This window comes from Rhea pennata, chromosome 31 (assembly GCF_028389875.1).
Source record: "Rhea pennata isolate bPtePen1 chromosome 31, bPtePen1.pri, whole genome shotgun sequence".
In the NCBI taxonomy this organism is placed as follows: Eukaryota; Metazoa; Chordata; class Aves; order Rheiformes; family Rheidae; genus Rhea; species Rhea pennata.
In genome coordinates this window covers 1,134,620-1,159,695 of record NC_084693.1, presented here as the reverse complement: position 1 = coordinate 1,159,695, position 25,076 = coordinate 1,134,620, and the positions used below count along the sequence as shown (strand labels likewise).

The following is a 25,076-nucleotide window of genomic DNA, read 5'->3' as shown; positions in this document are numbered from 1 at the left end:
AGCACTTCCGAGGCGCCGACGTGGACCGTCAGGGCGGCGGGCCGAGCCGAGCGGGGCCGGGCCGGGCCGAGCCGAGCCGGGCGATGTTGACCAAGTTCGAGACCAAGTCGGCGCGAGTGAAAGGTAACGGCCGCACCGGGAGCCCTGCGGCGGCGGCGGGTGCGATGGGGCTGGGGCACTGGGGGTCCCCGGGCCGGGGAGGGGGAGGCTGGGCCCCCGCCGCTCCCCGGCCCGTGGTCCGGGCCCGGGTCCGGGGGGCCGAGGCGCCCCGGTGGCGCGGCGGCGCCGCTGTCACGTCTCCGCGTGTCTCGGCAGGGCTCAGCTTCCACCCCAAGCGGCCGTGGATCCTCACGAGCTTGCACAATGGCGTGATCCAGCTGTGGGATTATCGGATGTGCACCCTCATCGATAAATTCGACGAGCACGATGGTGAGCGCGATGGTGGTGGTGGGGAAGGTGCAGTGTTGTAATGAGACTAAAAGTTGAAACCTCCTTGCAAGAGAAGGATGGGGTGAGAGGGGAGGAAGATCAGCAGTTTGCTGAAGGTCAGGCCTCTGCTGATTTGACTTCAATTCCCATTTGTTTTACCCTGCTTTTCTTGCCAATTTATTAGTCTCTGAACATGTCTGCAGAGTAATTTTACCTGATTTTTTCATTGCTGCTTTAAAGTCTTTTATTTCATCATTACCAAAAAAGGGAGGAATAAAAATCGTACTCTAAGCGATATAAGGAACTGCTGCTGCTGTCAGCCATCTTTCTCTGTCAACTTACTTCTCCTGTTTGTAGGACCGGTTCGAGGTATTGACTTCCACAAACAACAACCTCTCTTTGTTTCTGGAGGTGATGATTACAAAATAAAGGTAAAATCTTGTTCTGTAAAGAACATTGTCCAGACAAGAGAATCTGTAGGGTAAATGCTGATAAGATGGGAGAATGAGGAGAGTGGTTAGGATTCTGCTGTTTTAGAAGCATTAGAGGTGATTAAAACAAATTCTCTGTGTAGCTTGCATTAGAACCGTGCTGTAAAATAGGAGAGATTTTTAAATGAGCTATAATCTTTAGTAAGTTGTGAGAAAACACTGGAAGTCTAGGCAGGCCGTGGCACATACTTTTTGTTCTGTTTCTGTGTTGTACAGGTCTGGAATTACAAATTGCGCCGTTGTCTTTTCACTCTGCTTGGGCACTTGGATTACATTCGCACTACTTTCTTCCACCACGTAAGGCTCTCTGCTGCGTAACCCAGTGATGTATGTCTGCTCTATTTTGTACGGAACAGGGTCTTTTTTCCGCTTCTTTGAATGGGAATCTTTGCAAAAGGAATCGTATCTGACTTTCTAGTATGATGATTCTCCAGACATGTTGCTCGTCTGTAGAAAGGCATAAGTTCTACCTCCTGTAGCTTAAAAAAAAAAGTTACTGGTCATTCATGGGGACCATTGGAAAACATTGAGGAGGGGGGTGTTTGGGGTGAAGATTACGATTTCATTTACAAAATACTGTATCTTTTAGGAATATCCCTGGATCTTGAGTGCTTCTGATGATCAGACAATTCGTGTTTGGAATTGGCAGTCCAGGACTTGTGTTTGGTAAAATCAATGGATGCTTTACAAGTAACTGCAGGGTTGGGGTGCAAGCTATCTTAATCTGTTGTCTTCAAATAAGAGATATTGACGTTTAAAAACTGGCGTAGTTGAAGGAATAGAACTGACAAAATTGATCAGTTGTGGCTATATTTGTTAGTCTTTCCTTTTGCTCGTTTATTCTGTTACTACTAAACTGTCTCTTACTTGCAAAGAACTGAAATATGCTTTGGTATTTGCTATGTTTAAATGGTATTTTCTGTCCTTTTCATTGTAGTGTGCTGACAGGACACAACCACTATGTGATGTGTGCCCAGTTTCACCCCTCTGAGGACCTGGTAGTGTCAGCCAGCTTGGATCAGACTGTGCGCGTTTGGGATATTTCTGGTGAGCTGCCCAGGTCGAGGGGGTATCCAGTGGCACAGCCTACTTCAAAACTGCGATTGCTGAAAGCCAAGTGAGGCAGGAACAAGTCAGTTTGTATCTGAGAGCAGAAAAAATAGCCTGTTGACTAGCAGCCTCAGGCAGCAAAGTTCAGAATTCTCTACTGGTAGGGACTCATTGCCCTCAGTTTTCATTAAGTGTAGATTGTTGATTGATAGGGGCCTCTGGGGGTCGTCTAGTTCAGCCTTCTACTTGAAGCAAGTCTACAACAGTAGAACAAATCAGCTGTAGCTTTGTGCAGTGAAGAAAACCTCTAAGATGGAGATTCTACAATGTAATATCCCTGTCTGATTTTTCAGCCAGTGTGAGCAATGAGTATTGCAGTCAGAGGGCACATAGTGCTGTCACTGAATCAGCTTCACCGATGTTCCAGACTCCTAGGAGGAATTCTTGAGATTTGTGGATCATCTTTATCCGCTTGAAAAACTCTGGAGGCAATAATAAGTCTTTCATTCTGAGATAAAGCTAGAAAGACCTCTATATGGATTGCAAAAAAGGCTTTTCTTTTTTTCCTTTTTGGTAATCTAGTTGTGCATGGTAACAGGAAGACAATATTACAGATTTCTTCAGCATACAGTTTGCTTATCTGTTTCATAAAATGAAGTATGCTCTAAAGATCAGACCAAGGAGATGCAAATCAAAATTCCAAAGTATTTTGCTAGTAAGTTATTGTTAGCTGTTTCTTAGTTTACAGCTAGACCACAAGGTGACTTAATGTTTGAAAGAGGATCTCCAAATGAAAAAGTAAAATGGAGAAAATAGTAGATGGAGATAAGGGACTGCTTGGAGGCAGGCAGGTGGGGCAGTACTGATGGTGTTACAATGTTGTGAGCTATTCTAGAGATAGATTGTGGTCCTTTATCCCACCTGCTGCTCTCAGCATTGCAGTTTTGGTTGGGCATGCTGCATTGTTTGTAGTACACGCTCAGACATGGCCAGCTGTGTCAACAGTAGGGGCTGGGGACAGGATCTCCTGGTTATTTAAAACCTGTCCCCCTCTCTGTACTGCCAGCATGGGGAGTCTAACAGCTCTTCCACCAGTAAGCTTCGCTGCTGCATTCTCACACAGGCTCTCTCTCGGCAGAGTTCTTGCTGCCAAATTGGTTTGGAGATGGTACAGAGCGCTCTCTCTCTCTTTTTATTTTATTTTTTTTCCCTCAGCTGATATGTGATGAGGGGTTTTAGGGATGTGCTGAATTATTGACTCAGCTGTTGCTCCAGTCAGACAGGACAGTGCAAGAATATTGGTATGTGAAAAAACTAGAGAGAGATCAAAAACGGATTCAAAATAAAGATTTCCCTCATCCTTCCACCCCTGAAATTTTTCCCCTAAATGACTTGTGTTTTTACCAGGATTCTGTTCTGACTCTCGCAGTCTACTGGGAATGGTTATTTCCCTATTTTGTCTGATGTCTGCCCTAATCATAGACAGCATCATTTTGATACTGAGATTTAATTCCAGTTCTGAGTGCTGTTGATAACTTGCAGCTTCTGTTGACATCAGTGGGAAGTTGTGTTTTCAGCAGGTTTTGGGATTATGAGCATTGGTTCTTTGATGCGCTCAGTTAAATGAATTGAAAGGCCATATTCAAAAATCCTCTTCCCAAAGTTATCAGCTTTGTTGGCAGTGAGAGATGGAGGAGTTATAGTAGGTGAATTAAGCATGATTTGGAGCAGGCAATCAGGACTGCTCTATTGTTTTGAACTCCCATGCGTTTTGTGCTCTGTGGACCAAAACATTCTGTCTTTGGAGCTGCTGATAAAGCATCTTCAATGCAAAATGAATATGGTCCAGGTTAAAGAATCTATTTCTTGCCCATCTCCTGAGAGAGACTGTGTGAATGCAGTCAGAATGAGCATGTTTATATATAAAAATGCATGAAATTTGTGTTGTGTTATCCACTCGTTCTGTGGAATGAAGTCCTTGCTTGTGATGATGATATTAACCTACAGCAACTACAAAATAACCTGTTTTTTTCTGTCTCTTTTTAACTGATAACCCAGGAATTATGTGTTAGTGGTCATGAGCAGAAAGTGCTTTTTGTATATACTGTAACATCACACAGCAGCTTCTGTTCAGCTTCCTCTTATTTGGCAAATGTTGTTTGCTGCTTGGCAAGCATCTTCCTTGTTCTGTTAGGACTCAGATTTGTCGATTGGGATGACCAGCTTACGTGAGGATCACCCGAGGGTTTGGGCCTTTAATTGGCTGTTATGCTGTTGAGGAGTCCTGGGGCTGGGAGGACCTGCACTGTGACAGGTCTTTAGGCCTACTTTTGATCTAGCCTGCCTCTCCTTGAACGTTCTTAGTGGATGTACATTTATGGTTGGCAGAATCTTGTACAACTTCAGCCTCCACTGCGCTTTTCTAATTGCCTGCTGAATGCAGATGGTTTAGAGGTATGGAGAGAAGCCTATGCCTAGCAATGAAACAGTCAGTACCCAAGAGCCATTCTTAGTTTCGGTCTTAGTAAGTTATAGACCCTTAAGTGTGAAGCCTGAATTGGGAAGAAGAAGAGAATAGAGCAGAAGAATTTGCAAATGACTGTCTGTCATTCAGTGTTACCACTGATATGTCAAACACTGTGTTCCTCAAATGTCTTGGTGCTTTGCAGTTCTCTTCCTTCTTTCCTCTAACCTCCAGTTTGTCAGTCGCAGTTAGCGTGTGTCCCCTTTTCCCTGGTTATTTTAACACTTGTTCCTCTTAGTGCTCTTGTGCATGTTGACCTGAGTCTCCTTTTCAGATTTTTTGTTTTTTAACAGCTGTCCTCAGAATGCCTAATATCTGCTGTTCTGTTCTGAGTCCTTTCTGTTTCCCTACTCCCTCCCCAGAGCAACACAGGAAGCTGGTACGTTCTGTGAGTGTCCTGCCTTCCCTCTTGATTTGTGCAGTTATACCAGAAATTTTCCACTTGTGTACCAGTCCTGTTTCACTGGCTTGTCAAAGGCTCAAGTATTTTCTCTTCTAAACGTCCTGTGTTTCTTCTTCCACCAACCTTTGGTTATGTATGTTTTATTCCTCACTTTCTGGGACAGTTTGTGTTGCCTTTGTAGGAGCTTCCACTCAGAAATTCAAGTTCTTCATTGTTAGTTGGACCATCTGTGTGTGCACATCACCCAGTGTGCAGTGTTCATTCTTTGTTCCAAGCTACTGCTTAACATGTTGATTTCATTAGACTAAATTTCTCAAAGAGCTTATTGGGATTAGACTCTTACCTTAAATCTCCCCAGAGCTGCTAATAGTTGAGAAATTTGGGAATCAAAATTATAAGAAGAAAATAATATTTTTATTCCTGTTGCACCTCTGTTTCTGTGGGCATCCCTAGCTGGTTCAGTTTTGGTTTTATCCTTGTCATTTTTTTCTTGTTCTTGATAAATTTCATAATGGCTTTCTTGGCCAAGTACCTTTAAACTGAAAAGTGTATTTTTAAAATTTTGTTTTAGAATGCTTTATCTACTAAGCTCGTAGTCTTTTTTGTGTGTGTATTGGTGGATGAGAGGCTTATTTGAATTCTCATTTTCACAACTGTGTTCCCTTTGGTTTTGAATGAGGGATGGCTGATTTAGGTCTATTTTTTGGTGTGGATAACTTGCAGTTTCCTTCAGAATCAAGAACAGGGTTTAGTTCCTATAGTTCAGCCTCTTAAAATAACTCCTGAAAATACCTTGTTTCTAGGCAAATTGTCCAAATTCATAATTAAGGTGTGAATTAGAGCACTCCTCCAACTGGCATAGATGAAAGTGCCTTAAAAGTTGCAAGTTCAAAATAGCAAATAATGAGTGAGAAAGGGAAAAACAGAATGTGCCAGTCGTCCTTTGCTGTTGTGCTGCTCTCTGCGACCTAGTGAGCTGAGGTGATGCTTTGTATGGTGTACTGCATTGCAGACTTTTTGACACATCTAATCTGAGCTTGCACCTTTGGAGGAAGTGTAAGGGAGTCTTGGATGTTTCTCTCCTCTCTTCTACTCTTTTAAGTTCTTTCTTTCCACCTGAAGATGTGCCTAAACAGCACAGGAGAGCACTCTGCTTGTTGCTAAATTAGAAATATTGTCTTGATGATGTAATTTTTGCTTCCTCTGCCCCTGCTTCTCCTTCCTCTCTGTCCCTCAAGGCCTAAGGAAGAAGAACCTGTCCCCTGGAGCTGTGGAGTCGGATGTCAGGGGAATAACTGGGGTGGATTTGTTTGGGACAACAGATGCAGTTGTGAAGCACGTTCTTGAGGTACTGTGTTACTATCTGTGCACTGTACAGTCTTTTCAGCTTTATTTAATGAAGTCCCTGTGATGGCTTCAAATGATCTTCTAAAAGATCTGAGAAACAGTAGAGGAAAAAGGAGTTGAAACCTGACTCAGCTTTTAAGATTTACATGCTGTTGCAGAATATAGCATTTTTTTTAAAGAAGTTTAAGATCTGAAATCTGGAGATATTTGCATTGCAACCTAACAAATACTGTTTTCTCTATATAACTAAAATCTCAGCTGAATAGCAGACTAAGGCTAAATAGTTGCCCTGTGGGGAGGGGAGGAGGGGGACACACAGTTTCCTTTTCTCAGCATTCTGTAATAGCTCGTTAAGGCTAGGAAGGCTTCAAGTGACGGTTTTCTTTTTGCTTTTAGGGCCATGATCGTGGAGTGAACTGGGCTGCCTTTCACCCCACCATGCCGCTTATTGTATCAGGAGCTGATGATCGACAAGTGAAGATCTGGCGGATGAATGGTAAGAAGACTCTTCAAAGGGAGGTCACAGAAAGAAGGGGAGGCTACGCAGGAGAAAAGCTAAATTTTATGTTTGAACATCTGTAGGTTGAACCTGAAGGTAATTTACACTCGCAGGCATGTCTGTGCAAGTCAGCAGTAAATAATCCCAGGCAGTATTCTCTTTTGTAGTTTGAGGAGAGCTCAGTTCCCTAGCCAATACCTCAAGTTTCTTTTGTTTTTCAAGCACATCTGAGCAGAGGCTTGTAGGAACAAATAAGCTTGACTGAAGTTTTTTGAATGTACGCCAATGCAATAAGAATGGGAGCTATTCCAGAGCCAGAAGCTTTTCATCAGGAATGAGTGTACTGTCAGCTCAAGCTAGATAAATTATATAATATTTTTAGCATCTTTTTGGTAATCTGACTTTACATGCTCATTAGAAGAGTTGTGCTACAGGAGAGAGAAATCATGAGTGTAAATTGGAGAGAATGATATAGTAACTAGCAGCCCATGGAATCCACTTTCTAAAGTTGCTTGATATGCTTCTGCTGTGGCACAACTTAACCTGCTTAAGCGTTAATTTCCTCGTTGTGTTTTGCTTTTGTTAGAATCAAAGGCTTGGGAGGTTGACACTTGCCGTGGACATTACAACAATGTCTCGTGTGCCGTCTTTCACCCGCGACAGGAATTGATCCTCAGCAATTCAGAAGACAAGAGCATCCGTGTCTGGGATATGTCTAAACGGTTAGTGCTTCTCAAGCATCTGACTCAACCTTATTAGGGCAGTCTTTACACAAATGAAAGGCCTACAAATATTCTTAGAACAGATCTTAAAACATTGGTTCTGAATTTTGAAAATTCATGAATAGGAAACCTTGTTTTTCACATTACCTGTCCCTTTGAGACACATGTTGTGGACAAGGCTTGGCATTATCTGAAAGCAAATGAAAGAGAGCTGGCTTTTCTAGTGCTACTGCTGCTGAAGGTATTTTGAATGAGAAAATATTATTTGACTTGTTCAGATGAGTGTGTCATTGTGTTGTAAAGGAAACAGAATGAACCAGAGATTTATGTGTAAATTGACAATTCATAAAACAACTACTTCAGTTTTGAAATCAGTTACTAGATACAGTACTGTTCTTCACCTTAGATATCTGGGATAGCATTATAAATACAGATGGATCTGACATGAAAGGATTTCATAAAGGGACCCTAGCTAGAATACTGAGGGCAGTTAATTTCAGGTCTCGTTTTGACATAAGTCAGTTTTGTTCTTATTTAGAGAGCTTAGCCAGTATTAAGCTGAGTTTACTCCAGAACTGGACTCTCCTCTGCTCAAGCTCTTGTTTGTATAATAAAAATTTATCTGTTAAAGAAGCGAAGTAGTTTGCATGTTTTAAAGTTGGAAATAGTATTTGAAGTGTCCTGACTTTTGAACTAGCCTAAGAGAGTGCAAAACAGGCTTTCTGTAAATAAAACAAAGCAGAAGTCTTTGAATTCGGTGTTTTGCAATCTGTGGATTCCCCCACAATGGATGCCAGAGATGCTCTGTACTGTTATGCTAAGGATGTTGATTTTGTGAACTGGAGCTTACGTCAAGGTTTCCATTTTGTTTATTTTCCTTAATCCCTCTGTTGCACATTTAGCACGGGCGTCCAGACGTTTCGCCGTGATCATGATCGCTTTTGGGTATTGGCTGCTCATCCCAACCTCAACCTCTTTGCTGCAGGTAAAAAGGAGATCTACTCAATGTTTGGCAGGTTGCAGTGAAGAAAGTACATACTTCATGGAGAAACTCTGTGCGTCAAAGATTGATTCTCATTAGCATACTTTGCAGAACACACTGGTTTGCAGATGCTTATGTTAAATGGACCGGATGGAAAAGATCCTTATTTAACTTACTGCAGCCTCTAAAAGCTGTGGATGGAACACAGTTTCATTGCAGCAGCGGCTGATCAAAGCTAGAGCAAACCAGTCTCTGTCTTAAGGCTCTTGCCTTAAAGCATTAGCTAGTTAGGCATGGGACAGATCCAAGGGGAACCCTGTGCTGGACTACTTAAATACATGTCAGCAAGTCAAAGTGTGTCTAGGGCAATGCCAGATCTTAAATCTATTGGGAAACCTAAAGGGATGGAAATGTGGCCCTTAGTGAGGGAAGAAATAAAATCACTTCTTTCAGTCAGGCTGAAAAGTAGTAGGTGTGGCTAACGATCATTGGTTGTAATCTTTGTTAGATCGATCTTGGTTTGAGGGGCTAAGTCATGTCATCTATGTAATGAGAAAAATGCAGAATTTAATTCTGAAGTCTGGATTCTCACATGTTTTCTCAGGCCATGATGGTGGCATGATTGTGTTCAAACTGGAGCGTGAGCGGCCTGCTTATGCCGTGCATGGGAACATGCTGTATTATGTGAAGGACCGTTTCCTCCGCCAGCTTGATTTCAACAGTTCCAAAGATGTTGCTGTCATGCAGCTGCGAAGGTAGGAAGAGACAAGAGCTTATGTTACAATAGTTGATGGTATCCTGAATCACTTGTTAGTTCCTCATTGATAAATAGATTATATTGTCATTTTTCTATTTAGTACCTCAGTTTCAAATGATTGTTCTGTCAGATGAACTACAAAGCCTAAAAGAAGTTCATGTACGTCAATTTTTATCCATTTACCGTTAAAAATGTTTTTGTAACTAGCTTTGAATTTGAAGCAACTTCAAACTGAAATACCAGCTCTCTCATTTAGAAAATGCTTATGTTCTTAATCTTTTTCCATGTGTTATTGAGTCAGGAATTTCATCAAAATGGAGCTTTTCTGGTAGTGTATTTCAAAAAATAAGGAGTTTTTATCAGAAGATGATTTGGGTAGAAGAAAACTTGGTCTGCTCTATTATTAACTCTGTGTTCTCTTCATTACTCCTTTGCAGTGGTTCCAAGTTCCCTGTGTTCAACATGTCATATAACCCAGCTGAGAATGCTGTCCTCCTCTGCACGGTAAGGCAGTTTTGCTGCATAATGTGCTAAAGAACTTTACAAGAGGCTGTGAATGCAAATTCTGGATGTGAGATATAAAATTGGTCCTTGGTCTAGCTTTGTGAGTGACTTCTTGCTTTTGAACTGTTTTGTGCATTTATTTTGGATATCTGCCAATTTGTTCCTTCTCCTCTCATACTACAAACTGAACATCCTTTTTCTTTATAGTTTTAAATAATTTTCCTTATCAAGTGTGTTTGTAATTGTGAGGAGTAGGGAAACCCTATCTCTTAATGGTTTTTTGGTTTTATTTTGTTATTTGTTCCCTCACCCTTGCAGAGAGCCAGCAACTTGGAGAACAGCACTTATGACCTATACACTATTCCCAAGGATGCAGACTCCCAGAACCCGGATGGTAGGTGTTTTTTATTTCACATTAATCCTTCTTAGTATTTTGTCTCTTGATGGCTATCCCTTCCTCTGCTCATGTACTGTGTTTTTGTGCCTGTGTTTTATGTATATGAAAGCTTCATTTCTCTAAGCCTCTCTTGTTGGACTCTTTTTCCATGTTTCCCAGTGCCCCTGCAGCACACATCATTTGGCAGGCTTCCTGTTTACTATATCATAAGCTTCACTGACTTGAAAAATTCATGTTCATCTCAAACTTTTACTGCTACAAATATATATTTTATAATTTTGTTATTAGGAACTTTCCATTTTCCCTTTTGACGCAGCAGGCAGCCTTCCTGGCTTGTCAACAGAGATGGATTTTAACCAGATATGTTTAGTTCTAAAAGGGTTTATACTCTGAAAAGTGGCTGTAAAAGTGACAGTGCCAGGGCACCAGTATTCATTCTTCCTCTCAGCGAATTCTAATCAGTTTTGTGCAATTTACAAGTCAAAATATGATTTAGAAAAAAGATTTTTCTTTCTCCTAACTGTGAATTCCACTTGGGATCTGAAACTCCAGCTGGTTCCTCCTGCCTCTGTCGTCATGGCACTAAAGGTTTTGAAATGAGTGGGAGTGATGAGTGAGTTACTGGAATCTAGCTTACTTCAGAGATTTATCAGTTTCTGAGGATCTAAAAAAGGAAAGATTTTTTTGTCAGTACAGACAGCAGGTGTATTTTGGAGAGGGAAAGAGAAAGGGAGCTTTTTAGTCACTTTATGTGGATCAAATGTTACTGAATATATTTCAGGTATTCTGATTGAGAGCTTCAAAGTTGACTTATCTGGGGACATTTGACTTTGGATCCTGTTAAAGAGGAAAGGGATAATTCTTTTAGAGGAAGAGGTATCTATGCTTCATGAAAACAAAGTATTCTTAATGTGTTTTCAGTTGAAAATTGAGACTCACCCTTGTCTTTATCTTGCTTGTTTGTTTTTCTGGGGTGTTTTTAAGCAGCTATCTATTCTCAAGGACAACATAGAATTCTATTAATTGATAAATATCCTCTGAATTAATTGGTGTGTACGCAGCCTTCTGATGATCTCACAGGTCTGTAAAGTAGGGATTTAACACATGCCATGGAGTTACCATCCTCATGTCCTTCAGCTTGTTTACCTGGCCTACAAGGGGAGCTAAGCTTCCTAATTACTCTTCCATAATCTTTTGGGTAATATATTTCCATCACCTTCTGTCTGATGGACACTCAGCATTAAAGATTTGAAGCCATTACATGTAGGGAAAGTCAGTAAAAACCCTGAGTTGTGGAGATTCATAAAAAAAGGTGAAGTTGCCTTCAGAAAGCCCCTAGCTGAGCTGGGAATAGAATTTAAACCAGCCTTTCGTATGTTGGGCGGTAAATAAAACCTGATTGCCTTGCCCCTTCAGCGCTAAGTTATTATTTGTTAGGATGTAGATCTGCCCACAAATGATACTGGGCTTGGTAAAAGGATTTGCAATCCAGTGAGCAAGTGACTTATAGGTACCCTAAGAAGGTCTCCTAAAATACTCATGTTCTCAGCTGCAAGAGCACTGGTGAGAAAAGGGACTGGAAATGGAAGAAGGAGAAATCGTATTTTATCAAAACAGCAGCAGCTCCCTCACCTCACTTGTCTGTTCCTTTCCTCTGCTGCAACAGCCTTCCCCACATCTGAAACACATCCGAAACATATCCTGCAGCACAGTTCTCTCTGTGCTTCTGACATGCAGTGTGTTGTGTTTATATTAGCATTTTAAAACTGAGAGAACAGCTGCGTGCTGGGGAAAGTGCAGCCTTTCTCCTCCAGCTCGTTATGTCAGTTTGCAGGGGGGGGGGGGGGAGGGAGAGGGGGCTTACATTGAAGCCGGGACCCTCGCTGCTCAGTTTGTTTGGCCAGCAAGGCTCTGCTCGTTAGCTTGACAGACTGCGCTGTCGCCCAGGATGGCCTGTTTCAGCGCCAAGCAGTGGCATTGGCTGTGTAGGCAGCCACTTGTCTTGTGCCTTGGCTGAAGAAAAGGGCTGGCGCTGGCCACATGGAGATCTGAAAGGACATTGGGGGAGGAAATGAGTCTTGCGAATAGCCTCAGGTTAAACATGAATTATTAGGAAGCAGCTGATCCAACAACAAGATGGGATCAAACAAGACTGACTAATGTGTTGCTGTAAGAGCCTGCCAGAGGTTTTATTCACTGCCTGCGTTTTGCTCTCCCTAGCCCCTGAAGGGAAACGTTCCTCCGGGCTAACAGCTGTGTGGGTAGCTCGTAACCGCTTTGCAGTCCTGGATCGCATGCATTCGGTAAGGGGACAAGCTTAATAGGGTCATCTTTTTCACTGGGTGTACTGTCATTTGGAAGCATCTGAGTGGAAAGTGGGAAAACTGGGTTAACAGAATTATTGGTGATCTGAGTAGACTGGCAAAGTACTGCCAGTAGAGACTGGGCTGCAGATGTAAAGAAACATGATGTGGTGAAAACCTAATGAACTTAAATATTATTTATCTTCTTTTACTGTAAATGTTGCCTCTTAGTTGCTGGAGGCATACTATAGAAGGTGAGTTCAGAAATGAAAGCTGCCCAGAAAAGGACTGTGAAGCTAGCCAGGTCGCTTTCATAGCACAAAAGTGCTAAGTAAATGGTGAAAAAGCAGGTATAGGTTTTTAATAAAGCTCTTCTCACTCACGGAGTGCAATAGGAGAAAAACAAAAGGCAGTGATTGAAAGTTTTCCCTGCCTGGATTTACTTGGTGGAAGAAAAGTCTTAGTCTTTGCTTGTACAGAATATTGTATCCATCACGGTTTTTAGTGTTTGATTTGCATCATTCAATATTTTCTTGGTTAGTAAATTCAATTTTACTACATACCTGTTTTGTTATTCCTTTCTCCTTGGCTTCCCCTTCTCTCTCTTGCTGTTCTTCTGTCAACTTGCCCAACTTTTTTTTTAAATCTACATTGTGTGCTCCATATTCACTTGTAGAGAAGGCTTGCAAATTTTATTGGCCAGCTAATGATGACCATGATGGTAATGAAGGGAAAGTGTGCACTATGTGAAGCTGTACTGAGAAAAACAGATTTTTATTCTGACAAACTGATGTGGTTGAGTCTTCTGATGGAATAAATTTCTGTTGATCTTGCTTTGTGAAAGGCTGTATTTTCTATTTATGTCTCTTGTTATTGGGGTTCAGCTATACAAAGTGTCTGAGCCTAATCTTAAACATCTTTGTAGATTCTGCCTAACTTTCCTGTGGTGTTACTTTTCATTCATCACGTGGCAGATCCTAATCAAAAACCTGAAGAATGAGATCACCAAGAAGGTGCAGGTGCCGAACTGCGATGAGATTTTCTATGCTGGCACAGGGAACCTGCTACTGAGAGATGCAGACTCCATCACCCTCTTTGACGTGCAGCAGAAGCGGTAGGTTTCAGCCTGCTGGGAGAAGTTTTAATATTGTAATCCTGTTGGCGTATGCCCTCTGGGGACAAGTAATAGCTATTAATGCATTCCAGAATTTAGCATCAGCTGCAGGCTGCATCAGGCTGATCCAAACCACGGCTAACAACTGTTACGAAAAGAGCAGTGTAAACATAGCCAAGGTGCAATTTATGCTGTAGGCGTTGTGCCATTTATCACAGGGAGATGTGTGCCATACCCTTGTAAATTCTGTGACTACAAAATTGGGTATTATAAAAGGGGAAAGAAATTTAAAAAACAAACAAACAAACAAAAAAAAAAACACTCAAGCTCAGTCAGGCTAAGCTTGCCTGATGCCTTTTTCCTTAGTGTTTTTTTTTTTCGTGTATACAAAATGCTTTTAAACCACAATGTGGTAGCAAGTTTGTAGCGATGTAAGTGTTGCTGGCCACAAAGAGACAAGGAGCTGATGGATTTAGCCATATCTGGGGCTTGAGAAGAAATCTGGGTTGTCTGCAAATAGGTATAGTGTATGTGCTCGTACGTCCCAGAGCTTTTCATCAGTCTCATTTCCTTATTTGTGTGCCTTTGTCTTTATCATATTGTTGGGATAGCTGTGAACAAATAGCAAGATAAATGCTGATTGGAAGTATCCTGTTTCCCATGTTCGCTTAAATCTATCCTTAAAAGCATAAGTACCTCAAAGACCTAGAATTTGAGGTTAGTTTACACTGCAAGTATGTTTGTCATTGTGCAGGTACGCAGAGAGTTTTGTTTTGCTAAACTGGACTGCAGAGACAGTTTTTAGCTCTAGAATTGCATAAAGGGGTTTTGGAGCATCTGCCTTTTGGGTTCAGGGAGTCATCATAGAGCTTGCTGTGCAGAGGGGATATTGTTCAGCTCTCTGATGTCAGTGCTGTCCTTTCCACAGAACTCTGGCCTCGGTGAAGATTTCCAAGGTGAAATACGTCATCTGGTCGGCTGACATGTCCCACGTAGCTTTGCTGGCTAAGCACGGTAAGCAAGGGAGGCTTAAGTGTTTCAGGTGGGTCCTAGACGCTGTATCAGCCTCTTCCCTTTTGCGGAGCAGAATCCTTCCTTGTGTGGCATGCTAGAGTAACCATTCAGTGCCACGGCCACAAATGAAGGTGCAGCTGAGGACGTTCACGGTGTGGACCCTTTCAGTTTGTCTCTTCAGCAAAACCTTTCTGTGAGGTCACAAGCAGAATTTCCTAAACTCCTCAAAAGGGATCCAGCTAGTTTTCTTCGTAAAATAAAGACAGATGGTCACAATTCTGTTTGTGCTTGCTATCATTTCCTTAATATCTGAATCTATGAACAGATCTGTATTGCTGGGACTTTTGTTTTTCTTCTCTAGCCATCATGATCTGCAACAGAAAACTGGAGTCACTGTGTAATATCCATGAAAATATCCGTGTCAAGAGTGGTGCCTGGGATGAGAGTGGTGTTTTCATCTATACCACCAGCAACCACATCAAATACGCTGTCACCACTGGGTGAGTCTGGACATCGCCCACTGAGTCCCTGAACTGACAGGCATTGCACAGACTACTATGCTTTTTGACAGACACCAAAGCTAGTGCTGGTGTAATTGTACTTTTTTTGTAATGTGGACTTACCCAAAGGCAATTAGAACTAGGTGGTTGTACCAGCCTCATCTTTGGTTGCTTATGTTGTTACTGGTACTTCATTGCTGGATGGTGGCACTGTTCTTCGAACTGGGGCTTGTTTTTATAAACCAGGCTAAGATGATAGTGTTTGAGCCTCCATTGAGATACAGGATGTGGTCATACAGATGCATAGTGTTAGCATGCACGTGACATGAATATGTTGTGTTTTGGTATAGGGATCATGGCATCATCCGCACCTTGGATCTACCTATTTATGTTACTCGTGTGAAGGGAAACAATGTGTACTGCCTGGACAGAGAGTGCCGTCCCAGGGTCCTCACCATTGATCCTACAGAATTCAAATTCAAACTGGCATTGATCAACAGAAAATATGATGAGGTGAGGAGGCAGGAGAAACACTGCACTTTTCTTTGACTGTGACCTGGGGGCATGGAATAATCCTTCCCAAGTGGCATTGTCATCTTCATGTCTTGGCCTTTCCTTTGCAGGTGCTGCACATGGTGAGGAATGCTAAGCTTGTAGGCCAGTCCATCATTGCCTACCTGCAAAAAAAGGGCTATCCTGAGGTGGCACTGCACTTTGTCAAGGATGAGAAAACCCGGTTCAGCCTGGCACTGGAGTGTGGCAACATTGAGGTAAGGTGGCAGGTGGTGCTATGGAAAAGTCAGGTCTCTTTAGGCAAATATTTCTTTATGTTGTAAGAAGGAGGAGTGTTAGGAAGAAAAAGCTCTCCTTTCCTTTTCTGCATTGCATCTCCCTGGGAGAGTAGATGAGAGTCGCAAATCTGCTTCACAGAGCAGAGAGTGATATTAGCCCTCTTAAGGTGCAGGCCCTCAGCTGAGGGCCTGATTTAATGCAATTATTTAATCCTATGCCTTACATCACAGGTATTATCAACAGGAACCTGCAGGGAAGACTGCCTTTTGCAAAGCCACTTTCTGTTTTTGGTGGGGCAGAGAATAGAGCTCAAGTCACTTGTGAGTGTGTTTAGCTATTTTTTCAGGTCTGCCCTTGTAATCATGTTTCATTCTCTTGTTAGATTGCTCTGGAAGCAGCTAAGGCTCTGGATGACAAGAATTGCTGGGAGAAGCTGGGAGAAGTGGCATTACTGCAGGGAAATCACCAAATTGTGGAGATGTGCTACCAGCGCACCAAGAATTTTGATAAGCTCTCCTTCCTCTATCTCATCACTGGCAACCTGGAGAAGCTCCGGAAGATGATGAAGATAGGTGAGTCCCAGGATGGCGGCAAAGAGGAGCAAAATAAAAGCAGTAGAGCATCATTCCCAGAGGAAACGAGTGACAACACAGTGGAGGCCAAAACCAGCAGAGCTATCGTTACATCTGTTTTTCTTTTGATTTAGCTGAGATCCGTAAAGATATGAGTGGCCACTACCAGAATGCCTTGTATCTCGGAGATGTGTCAGAGAGGGTGAGGATCCTGAAGAACTGTGGGCAAAGTGAGTAATATCAAACTAACATATATTTCTGTAGGCCAGGGAGAGGCTGGAGAGGTCGTGCAGATGAATGCTAATTTCTGGAGGCAAATCCCTTTGTGAAAAATAGAATCAGATGGGAGGAAAGTAATCCAGGAGACCTGAGACAAACTTTGACAATCTGAGTATGCTCTGTCATTGCACGCACACATTCTAGCCTAAATCCATAAGTTATACCCCTAAAGGTGTAATTATAAACCTTAGTATGGTGCTAATCTTTCCTTTGTGGCAGTGTGGTCATGCAAGTCAGTATGAGAAGGTTTTCTTGCTCTAGGCAGTGGAGGACACTCACTCATCTTAGCTATATCTCATTTCAGAGTCCCTGGCCTATCTCACAGCTGCAACTCATGGTCTGGATGAGGAAGCTGAAAGCCTGAAGGAAACATTTGATCCTGAAAAAGAAACAGTTAGTGGATTAACTAATGCTTCCTATCTCATTATGAGAACCCTAGAGTTTGGGAGAAGATGGCAGTGGGGTGTGGTGCTAGTGCACGTGGTGAAGCAGCTCCTTTCTGGGAGGGAGAAACCATGTCCATTCCAGTCACTGCTCGTCAGGCTTGTGACTGCCTATGCTGTCTAGAGGCAGGTAGGTCAAAGAACGGGATTTTCCTTCTATGGCCTTTAGCTGATTTTTGGGTTCTTTTCCACTTAGATTCCAGACATTGATCGCAATGCAAAACTACTGCAGCCTCCTGCCCCTATCATGCCTCTAGATACCAACTGGCCACTGCTGACTGTCTCCAAGGGGTTCTTCGAAGGAACAATTGCTAGCAAAGGTATCACTCTATACCTGCAAAGCTACATTAAGCTAGGATATGCAGAACTGAATTTGTCGCCAGGCTCCTGAACTGTTGCTATTAAATCTCAGATTTTCTGTATGTTACTGTCAGAGGCTGGAATCTAGCTATATATTTACACTACCTTTAAAATCTCTCAAGAAATCTGTTCTTTTAACAGAAAGTGGTGTTTTACAATTGGAGGGGGAGTGTTGGCCTAAGTTAATTCTTTGCTTAACATCTTATCTTCTCAGAGATGAGTAAATGAATACTTCTATCCTTTCTTTAAGGCAAAGGGGGTGCTTTGGCTGCAGATATTGATATTGACACTGTTGGCACTGAAGGCTGGGGTGAAGATGCAGAGTTGCAGCTGGATGAAGGTGGGTGTATCCAAAAATACTTTTTAGAGAAGTGAGAGGGAAGAGAGTGTATGTATGTGCATGTGTGTAAGAGCTCTAACTTGTTCTTTTCCTCCATGCAGATGGTTTTGTGGATGCTGGAGAAGGCTTTGGAGAAGAAGGCCTAGGTAAAGGGCAGGAAGAAGGAGGCGGATGGGAAGTTGAGGAAGATTTGGACCTTCCTCCTGAACTGGTAGGGTGCTTTGGGTGCCAGGCACACTTGTGAGGCTTCTCAAGTATCCCCTCATTGCCATGAGGCAGTGAAAGCTTGCAGGGAAAAAATGCTTTCTGGGCTTTACCAGAGTGTCTCTGCCACCACAGTTACAGCCAGCTATGATTTCATCTGAGTGTCAAATGCTTGAATGCTAACCATTACCCTGCGTGTTTCCCCAGGATGTACCTGCTGGTCCAACAGGAGGAGCAGAGGATGGATTCTTTGTGCCACCCACCAAAGGCACCAGCCCTGCTCAGGTAATGGGACAAGTCTTTTGTCCTCTTTCCAAGAAACTTTCTACTTTGGTCTTTCTTTTTTTCAAGCTCAGTCCTTCTTGTTACTCACTCAACTGTGAGTACAATACAGCAACTTGTTATGGGGACTGATGGGGACAGAGGAGTGATGACAGTAGGAAGGGCAAACGTGTGAGTGGTATGCAGTTCTTGTAATATGTTTCCCTTCCCTTTTTGTAGGTGTGGTGTAACAATTCTCAGCTTCCTGTTGATCACATCCTGGCAGGCTCCTTTGAAACAGCAATGAGAGTAAGTTACCACAGGAGTTCCTGGGCAAAAAAAAAGCTTATCTTTGTCTCTGATCTAGTCTGAAGCTTTGTTTTGTGTCCTTTTGTGAATTATTTCATGCATGGTTTTCTCTGGGTATGAAATAAGAGGTCAGAGCGTGAGTGTTGATGTCTGTGCAGCCTCTGCAGAGCCCTGAATATCTTTTACTCAGCAGATCAATGTATCCCTTTCAGCTCCTTCATGACCAGGTAGGAGTCACAAACTTTGGTCCCTACAAGCAGCTGTTCCTGCAGACCTATGCTCGTGGCCGTACGACCTACCAAGCCTTGCCTTGTCTCCCTGCTATGTATGGATACCCGCATCGCAACTGGTAAGCGATTGGGCTAGCTTCTCTTCTGTGCAATTTGGCTTGTGACATTTTCCTCCCTGACACCTTTAAAGTTCAGCTGTAGCCAGAATCCTCCTTCTCTTCTGAGGGAAAGAGTCTTCCTGTCTGGATGTAATAGGGGGTGTTCCATCTTTAGTGGAATTTTTCTGCTGTTTGTTGTTAGATGTAGAGACTTGAAAGGACTGCCTCCTTTTTTTTCTAGAGGCTGAAAATAGTGTGAAGTACTTGGGATGTTGGTTTTCCTACTTCTAATGATTTCTCTCTGATAGAGTTAATCTGAAGCTAGGAGATCTAGAGAACCACAAGTGTGTTTTTTACAATGGTGGCTGGGAGCCGTGATAGAAAAATGAGCCTTACTTCCCAGCTTGTGATAATGCAGAGACAGATGGGCATTGTGGGAGGCAGAATTACAGCAGCGCAGATGTCCTTGGTGCTAAGGTGAGAAGGACAGTGTGACCCTAGGTCAAAGTGTTCCTGACAAGTTGCAGTTGAGCTGACGGTGTAACAGTGGTGTGTTCTGGATGTCCTCTGCAGTAGTTCTGTTTGTCCGTCTCCAACCCCTCTCTGGTACCCCCAGGAAGGAAGCTGGCTTGAAGAATGCCCTCCCTGCTGTTGGACTGAAACTCAATGACCTGATCCAGCGCCTGCAGCTGTGCTACCAGCTCACTACAGCTGGCAAGTTTGAGGAGGCCGTGGAGAAGTTCCGCTCTATCTTGCTCAGTGTGCCCTTGCTGGTGGTGGACAACAAGCAGGAAATTGCTGAGGTGAGAGACAGATCTTTTTTACCTTTTCTGCATCCTCCTGGGCAGGAGGCGGAGTGCCTGATTCCTTCTGTCTGCCTCTCTCCAAGGCCCAGCAGCTGATAGCCATTTGTCGGGAGTATATTGTAGGACTCTCAATGGAGATAGAGCGGAAAAAGCTGCCCAAAGAGACCCTGGAGCAGCAGAAGCGGATCTGTGAGGTACAGAAACTCTGACATTCTTCCCTGAATTGGGAGGGAGTTGGGAAGGAAAATAGCCTTTTGGTTTAAAAAGGCATTGGGAATCATGAGTTCTGCCATTTCTACCATTTCTTCTTATGTGAAGTTGTGCCTCAGTTGCCTGCCTTTAAAGCAGAGGTGGCTGTGATCACCTGTGAGTTTGGTATGTTTCTTGCAGCATTTTCCGGGCGTCCAGTTTCTCACTTAGTTGGTAGTGATTGTATCTCTCCTTTCCCTCCTTGTGTCTAACACAGATGGCTGCCTATTTCACCCACTCCAACCTGCAGCCTGTCCACATGATCTTGGTGCTGCGCACTGCTCTCAACCTCTTTTTCAAACTCAAAAACTTCAAGACAGCTGCTACCTTTGCTCGTCGACTGCTGGAACTGGGTCCAAAGCCTGAGGTGGCGCAGCAGGTATGTCTGCAACATGCATGACCAGGAATATTATCAGGTGCTCTCTCTGCTTTGGAATGAGACCTCATTGGTCCAGAAAGGACTGACAGTTGCTCCTTGCAGGGATGGGCTAAGGCTTTTGTGATCAGAGTGGAGGTTCTCGCTGTTGGGGAAGGGAGAGGTATTGAGAGGAAGCACCCTGGTTTGTGCTCATTAGCAGTTGAATCTATTCCACCTCCTGTGGTAGAGTCTGTTTGGACTGCTTTGTAGCTCCCCCTCTGGTCAATGTGGTTGCTTTTTGCAGACCCGCAAGATCTTGTCTGCATGTGAGAAGAATCCCACTGACACCTACCAGCTCAACTACGATATGCACAATCCCTTTGACATCTGTGCCGCCTCTTACCGGCCCATATATCGTGGCAAACCTGTGGAGAAGTGTCCGCTCAGTGGAGCCTGCTATTGTCCTGAGTTTCAGGGGCAGATTTGCCGTGTCACGACAGTAAGGAAGTCTGAATGTCTGCAATCATGTACTCCTAGTCTATAGTGCTTCCTTTGAAAATCCACTCTAACACCTTCCCCTTTGCTCTCCCTAAACTGATTTGGCCTGGTTTTGGGGTCTAAAGTTGAATGTCTGACGACTTAGCATGTGAGGAGGAGCAATTTGGGAATTGTGAAATACAGCATAGTTTAAATTGTACCTTCAGGGACTGACTTTGCAGTCCTGAGAACAGTATAGGCTGCATTTTAAACATTAATCATCTGCCTTTTATTCCCCAGGTGACAGAGATCGGCAAAGATGTCATCGGGCTGCGGATCAGCCCACTCCAATTCCGCTAGGGCCCTGCCCTGTCCTGGGGAGGTGAGAGGATCAGAGGGGAACGGTCCCGTCTCACAGCATTGTTGAAACTTTTACCTCCCATCATTCCAGCTCCTAGTCAAATCTCTTCACTATAGTTGTGCCTGTGCTGTTGTCATACATACTCTTCCCCTCCCAGGAATGTTGTAATAAGACTCTCCTCTGCTTTTGACTAATTGCTACTAGAGAGTCTGTTTCCAGATCCAGTTGATGACGTTTCTATGTACTATTGCCTCAAAGCTACAGTTTCTCCTTCAAAATCAAATCTTTCCCAGAGGGCGTAAGGTGGCTTTTGCTCAGACCTGGGTACCATACGATGCACACTATAGAAAATACTTGATAGGCAGTGACTGACTCTCACTCCTCTAGTGTTGAGACTCCTGAAAGAAGCTGGAGCAGCAGGAAGAGCTGACTCTGCTCTCAGTGGAGTGTGGCACTGTCTGGACCTGGGGCTAGCACAGGACCTGTCCCTACTCAGACAGCTCCATTTCCTTTGGAAACGGTGGGAAAGCAGCTCAGAATCTAACTGCTATTGTTGACTTTTTTTTTTTTTTTTTTGCCGGAGTTTTTCAACACTATCTACTTCTCCCTTGAATAAAGTAAATTGACCATCTTGATCCCCCTCTTCAGTAGCCCAGTTAGTCTTACTGAGATAGAATGGATGTTGGATTTCATTTCCCCTTTACATACTACTTTTCCATCCCTCTTGAGCTCTTAAAACTACTAGCTTTGAGTTTTAAAGTTCCCAGAAAACAGAGACTATATTGCTGAAATAACTTACTGTGTTGGCAAGGGGTGCTTCTGCTAATTATTAATATATAATTGCTCTTGCCAATGCTCAAATTATTGTTACTTGTAACGCTCCTGTCTTCGTGTTTACCTTGTGTAGTTGTACTGTTCGGAATTACTGTGCCCTTCCCCATGGTATTTAACAGACTGGATGATCTTCAAAGTCAGATGCGTTGTAGTTTCCAGCAGTTACAAGGTTGAAAAATGTAGGGTCAGGGGGATTTTGAGGTAGGAAGGAGACCCATGTTCTCATATCAGTGGGAAGAGATCTTGGCTCCCTCAGGTATCTGGACTGGTGGCATAGTGCTTCCCCCTGACTTGTGCTGCAAAAATAAAACCATGCCTTGTGCTAGGATTTTAAAACTTTATTCATAAAATGGGAAATAGGGATGCCCATGTTTCAAGGGGACTGTTTCCAGCTTTGCGTGGTTCTTGCTCATGACATGTTCACAGTGGTGGGAGAGGCGGAGCTGCCTGGGCTAGCGGCGAGGGGCCTGCACAACCAGGGCATCGTGGCATGCCACTGCAATGCCCCCAATAAGGTTCAGGAACTCCTGGAAGTCCAGCTGCCCGTCACTGTTCAAATCAAGTTTCTTCATCATTCTGTCCAGGACAGCTGGGTCCTTCTGATTCTGCAAAAGATCAGGGAGTCTTCTGTCAACATGTCCTTAGAGGAAGCGGTACCCCTTGTTATCTACCAAGGTATGAATCCTACAGCTACTGAATTTTAATCACCATTGGAGAGGGGTTGGCAGAGGGAGACAGAATTCAATCAGGGCAGTTTTTGTCAGGATGTACTCTTGGCTTCTGGCAAAAGTGAGTTCTTCCTACCACTCACTCCACACTGCTTGTGAGAGCAAAGGTTTTCACTTCTGGGGGATGGAGTACACCACGGGAGACTCTCCTGGAAGGGTCTGGGTTTTGCTCACCTTTGTGAAGGAAGCCAGCTCGCTGTTCATGAAGGCAAGGAACTCTCTCTTGGAGAGCGTGCAGTTGTCCCCTTCGCGCCCTGCGTACCGCTGGAAGACAGCCAGCAGGGACTCAATGCAGCGTTCCGTCTCTGTGGGTGATACCTTTGACTGAAAGAGCAAGAGTAAGTTTAGGCCAGCCCTTGAAGAGAGCTCTTTGCTTGCAGAATAAAGCCGTGTTACTTGTAGAGGAAGGTTGGGGTGAGGGGGACCTTGTGCAATTGCTCTGCTAGAAGAGTCTCCTGTGCCCAGCTTGCCCAGCTGCATTTTTCTTTAGAAGAATAAATACTAGTGCCCTGCACATCACTGGTGAGGAAGTACTCAGGGGAGGGACAGGATTTGAGTCATGCTGCTTTGGGATTTCTTGGATCTCTAGCATGGAAAATCCCCTGGGGAAGTGTCAGCTCCCTTAGGAGGAGTTGCCTGGCACAGGGAGAGCTCATGCAGCAATGATGGCTGCTCCCTCACCCTGGAAGAGCAGCCAGTTCTTTCAGCGATTTCCAACAGGACTCGGCTGTGGCTGCTTTTCTAGAAAGATAAGCGTTTCCCCCTTTCCCTCCCCCTGCCCTCTCCGGACAGAGGAGAAACTCTGAGTCAGGCGACAAAAATGTGAGCAGTGCTGGCTCCCCGAGGATCCTGTCTGGGAACTGCAATAGCGTGAGGGCCGGGGCCATAAGGAACTGGAGCGTGAAACGCTGATCCGGCTGGGAGGGAGCTGGGCTGGCTCACGGGCTGCTGCACTGGGGACACCCAGGGAAAAGGGAGGGGGACAGCAGGGTCCCCCTCGCCCAGAGCTGTAGGCCCTGAGCTGTGCTCTGGTCTTTGGGAAAGGGTGGCCCAGGGAAGAGCTGGAGGAGTCTGCCCTTCCCTCCCTAACCTTGGCATCCCGGGGACTCCCTGGCCACATCCTGCCCCGCCTGAGGCTGAATTTAGCCTTTTTTGGTTGACCTGAGAGAAGCCGAGTTGCTTCCGCCCTGGGCCCCACTTCCTCTGCTCTTGCCTTCCTCTGCACCCCCTGCCCCGGGGCCTGGTGGAGGGAGAGACGCAGCCCCGAGTCCGGGAATGGGCATCAGAAACACGAGCAAGAAAGAGGAATAAGGGAGGGAGGAGGGAAGCCTGGAGGGGGGGGAGCTGCAGGGACCCCAACGCCACCTCCTGTCCCCCTCCAGCTGCTGGGACCCTCTGCCTGCCCTCTGCGCAGCGCTGCACCCCCTTCCCGCTCCCGGACGCCCTGCGCGGGAGCGACTGTAACTCGGCCCTTGGCCCTGTCTCCTCTTTCTGGTGCCAGAGCGACTCTCGCTTTCAGCTGAGCGCAGAGCTCCAGGGCTGTTTGCTGGAAACGCTCTTCTGTAATCTCCTTCCAGCCGTCACGGAGCGGCGTCCCCCTCCCCTCCCCTGGGACCCGGCTCGCTCACCATGGCTGGGGCGCAAGGAGGGGGCTCAGTCCTCGGCAGGGGCTGCGGCACGGCACGGCGCGGCGCGGGCAGGAGCCGGAGCGGTTATGAGCCTCGCCCCGGCTGCCACCGCCCTTCCCGGCGGAGCCAGCGTCGAGCCCTGACTCAGCCCCCTCCGCCGCGTTGGGCAATCGCCGACTCTAATGGCAGATCTGGACATGCCTGTGGTTCCCACCTCAGCTCAGGAATGCACGGGGCCCCTCCTCCAGGCTTTCTCATCCGCTCTGTGTTTCATTCTTTACAGTTATTCGCACTTTCATTTTTCTTGTTTGTGTCTTTGAACCTTCATTTTCCTTCCAGCCTGTTTTCTCCCCTTGGTTCATCGTCGCTTTGCAGCTCCCTTCCCATCTTGCCCAGCCTAGGGCCATCTGGCTGCTGCCCAGAACGCCCTCAGCATTTTCACTTGCTCCAGCCTTGCTAGAGAGGAGCCCCTGGGCCAGCAAGAGCAAACAAGGCACAGGTGAGCAGACAGCTCTGCCCTGCAGAAGGCAGCTGGGTCCTGAGGACAAGGACTACATAGCTGAGGCTGCTGGAAGGGAGCAGAGAACTTGCCAGGGGTGTCAGACCCTGGGGCTCACCAGGTGCCTCGGCCCCTGAGGACTGTCCGCGTACCTGCTCATCTCCACCTGCTCCCACCTGATGAGCTCTGCTGATGGTGCATTTTAAGCATTG

General features: G+C 44.8%; 2 protein-coding genes across 2 annotated transcripts; one reads left to right on the top strand and one right to left on the bottom strand.

Moving 5' to 3' along the window:
* The first annotated feature begins 23 nt into the window (after positions 1-23).
* COPA (COPI coat complex subunit alpha) lies at positions 24-22,337 on the top strand. Its single transcript, XM_062597681.1, has 33 exons — positions 24-123; positions 316-429; positions 787-860; positions 1,137-1,217; positions 1,510-1,586; positions 1,858-1,967; positions 6,136-6,245; positions 6,641-6,740; positions 7,330-7,465; positions 8,368-8,450; positions 9,052-9,202; positions 9,642-9,708; positions 10,027-10,102; positions 12,326-12,408; positions 13,383-13,522; positions 14,451-14,536; positions 14,898-15,036; positions 15,387-15,549; positions 15,660-15,806; positions 16,211-16,400; positions 16,535-16,630; positions 16,984-17,072; positions 17,319-17,442; positions 17,733-17,822; positions 17,924-18,033; positions 18,234-18,311; positions 18,528-18,596; positions 18,809-18,945; positions 19,541-19,727; positions 19,814-19,924; positions 20,197-20,358; positions 20,642-20,836; positions 21,115-22,337. Exons 1-33 carry the CDS (start codon positions 84-86, stop codon positions 21,172-21,174), a joined length of 3,675 nt encoding a protein of 1,224 aa, XP_062453665.1. The 5' UTR covers positions 24-83; the 3' UTR covers positions 21,175-22,337.
* On the bottom strand, positions 22,333-24,530 carry S100A11 (S100 calcium binding protein A11). Its single transcript, XM_062597682.1, has 3 exons — positions 24,366-24,530; positions 22,912-23,061; positions 22,333-22,614 (listed from the first exon to the last, which is right to left on the bottom strand). The coding sequence occupies exons 1-3, from the start codon at positions 24,366-24,368 to the stop codon at positions 22,462-22,464; spliced, it is 306 nt and encodes a 101-aa protein (XP_062453666.1). The 5' UTR covers positions 24,369-24,530; the 3' UTR covers positions 22,333-22,461.
* Between the last annotated feature and the right edge of the window lie 546 nt (positions 24,531-25,076).

Coding starts and splice junctions, on each gene's coding strand:
- S100A11 (XM_062597682.1), bottom strand. Junction 22,615..22,911: donor AGCTGGCTTCCTTCACAAAG/GTGAGCAAAACC, acceptor GATCTTTTGCAG/AATCAGAAGGACCCAGCTGT.
- COPA (XM_062597681.1), top strand. CDS start 84: ATGTTGACCAAGTTCGAGACCAAGTCGGCGCGAGTGAAAG. Junction 15,037..15,386: donor AAATACGCTGTCACCACTGG/GTGAGTCTGGAC, acceptor GTTTTGGTATAG/GGATCATGGCATCATCCGCA. Junction 17,823..17,923: donor AGAGTTGCAGCTGGATGAAG/GTGGGTGTATCC, acceptor TCCTCCATGCAG/ATGGTTTTGTGGATGCTGGA.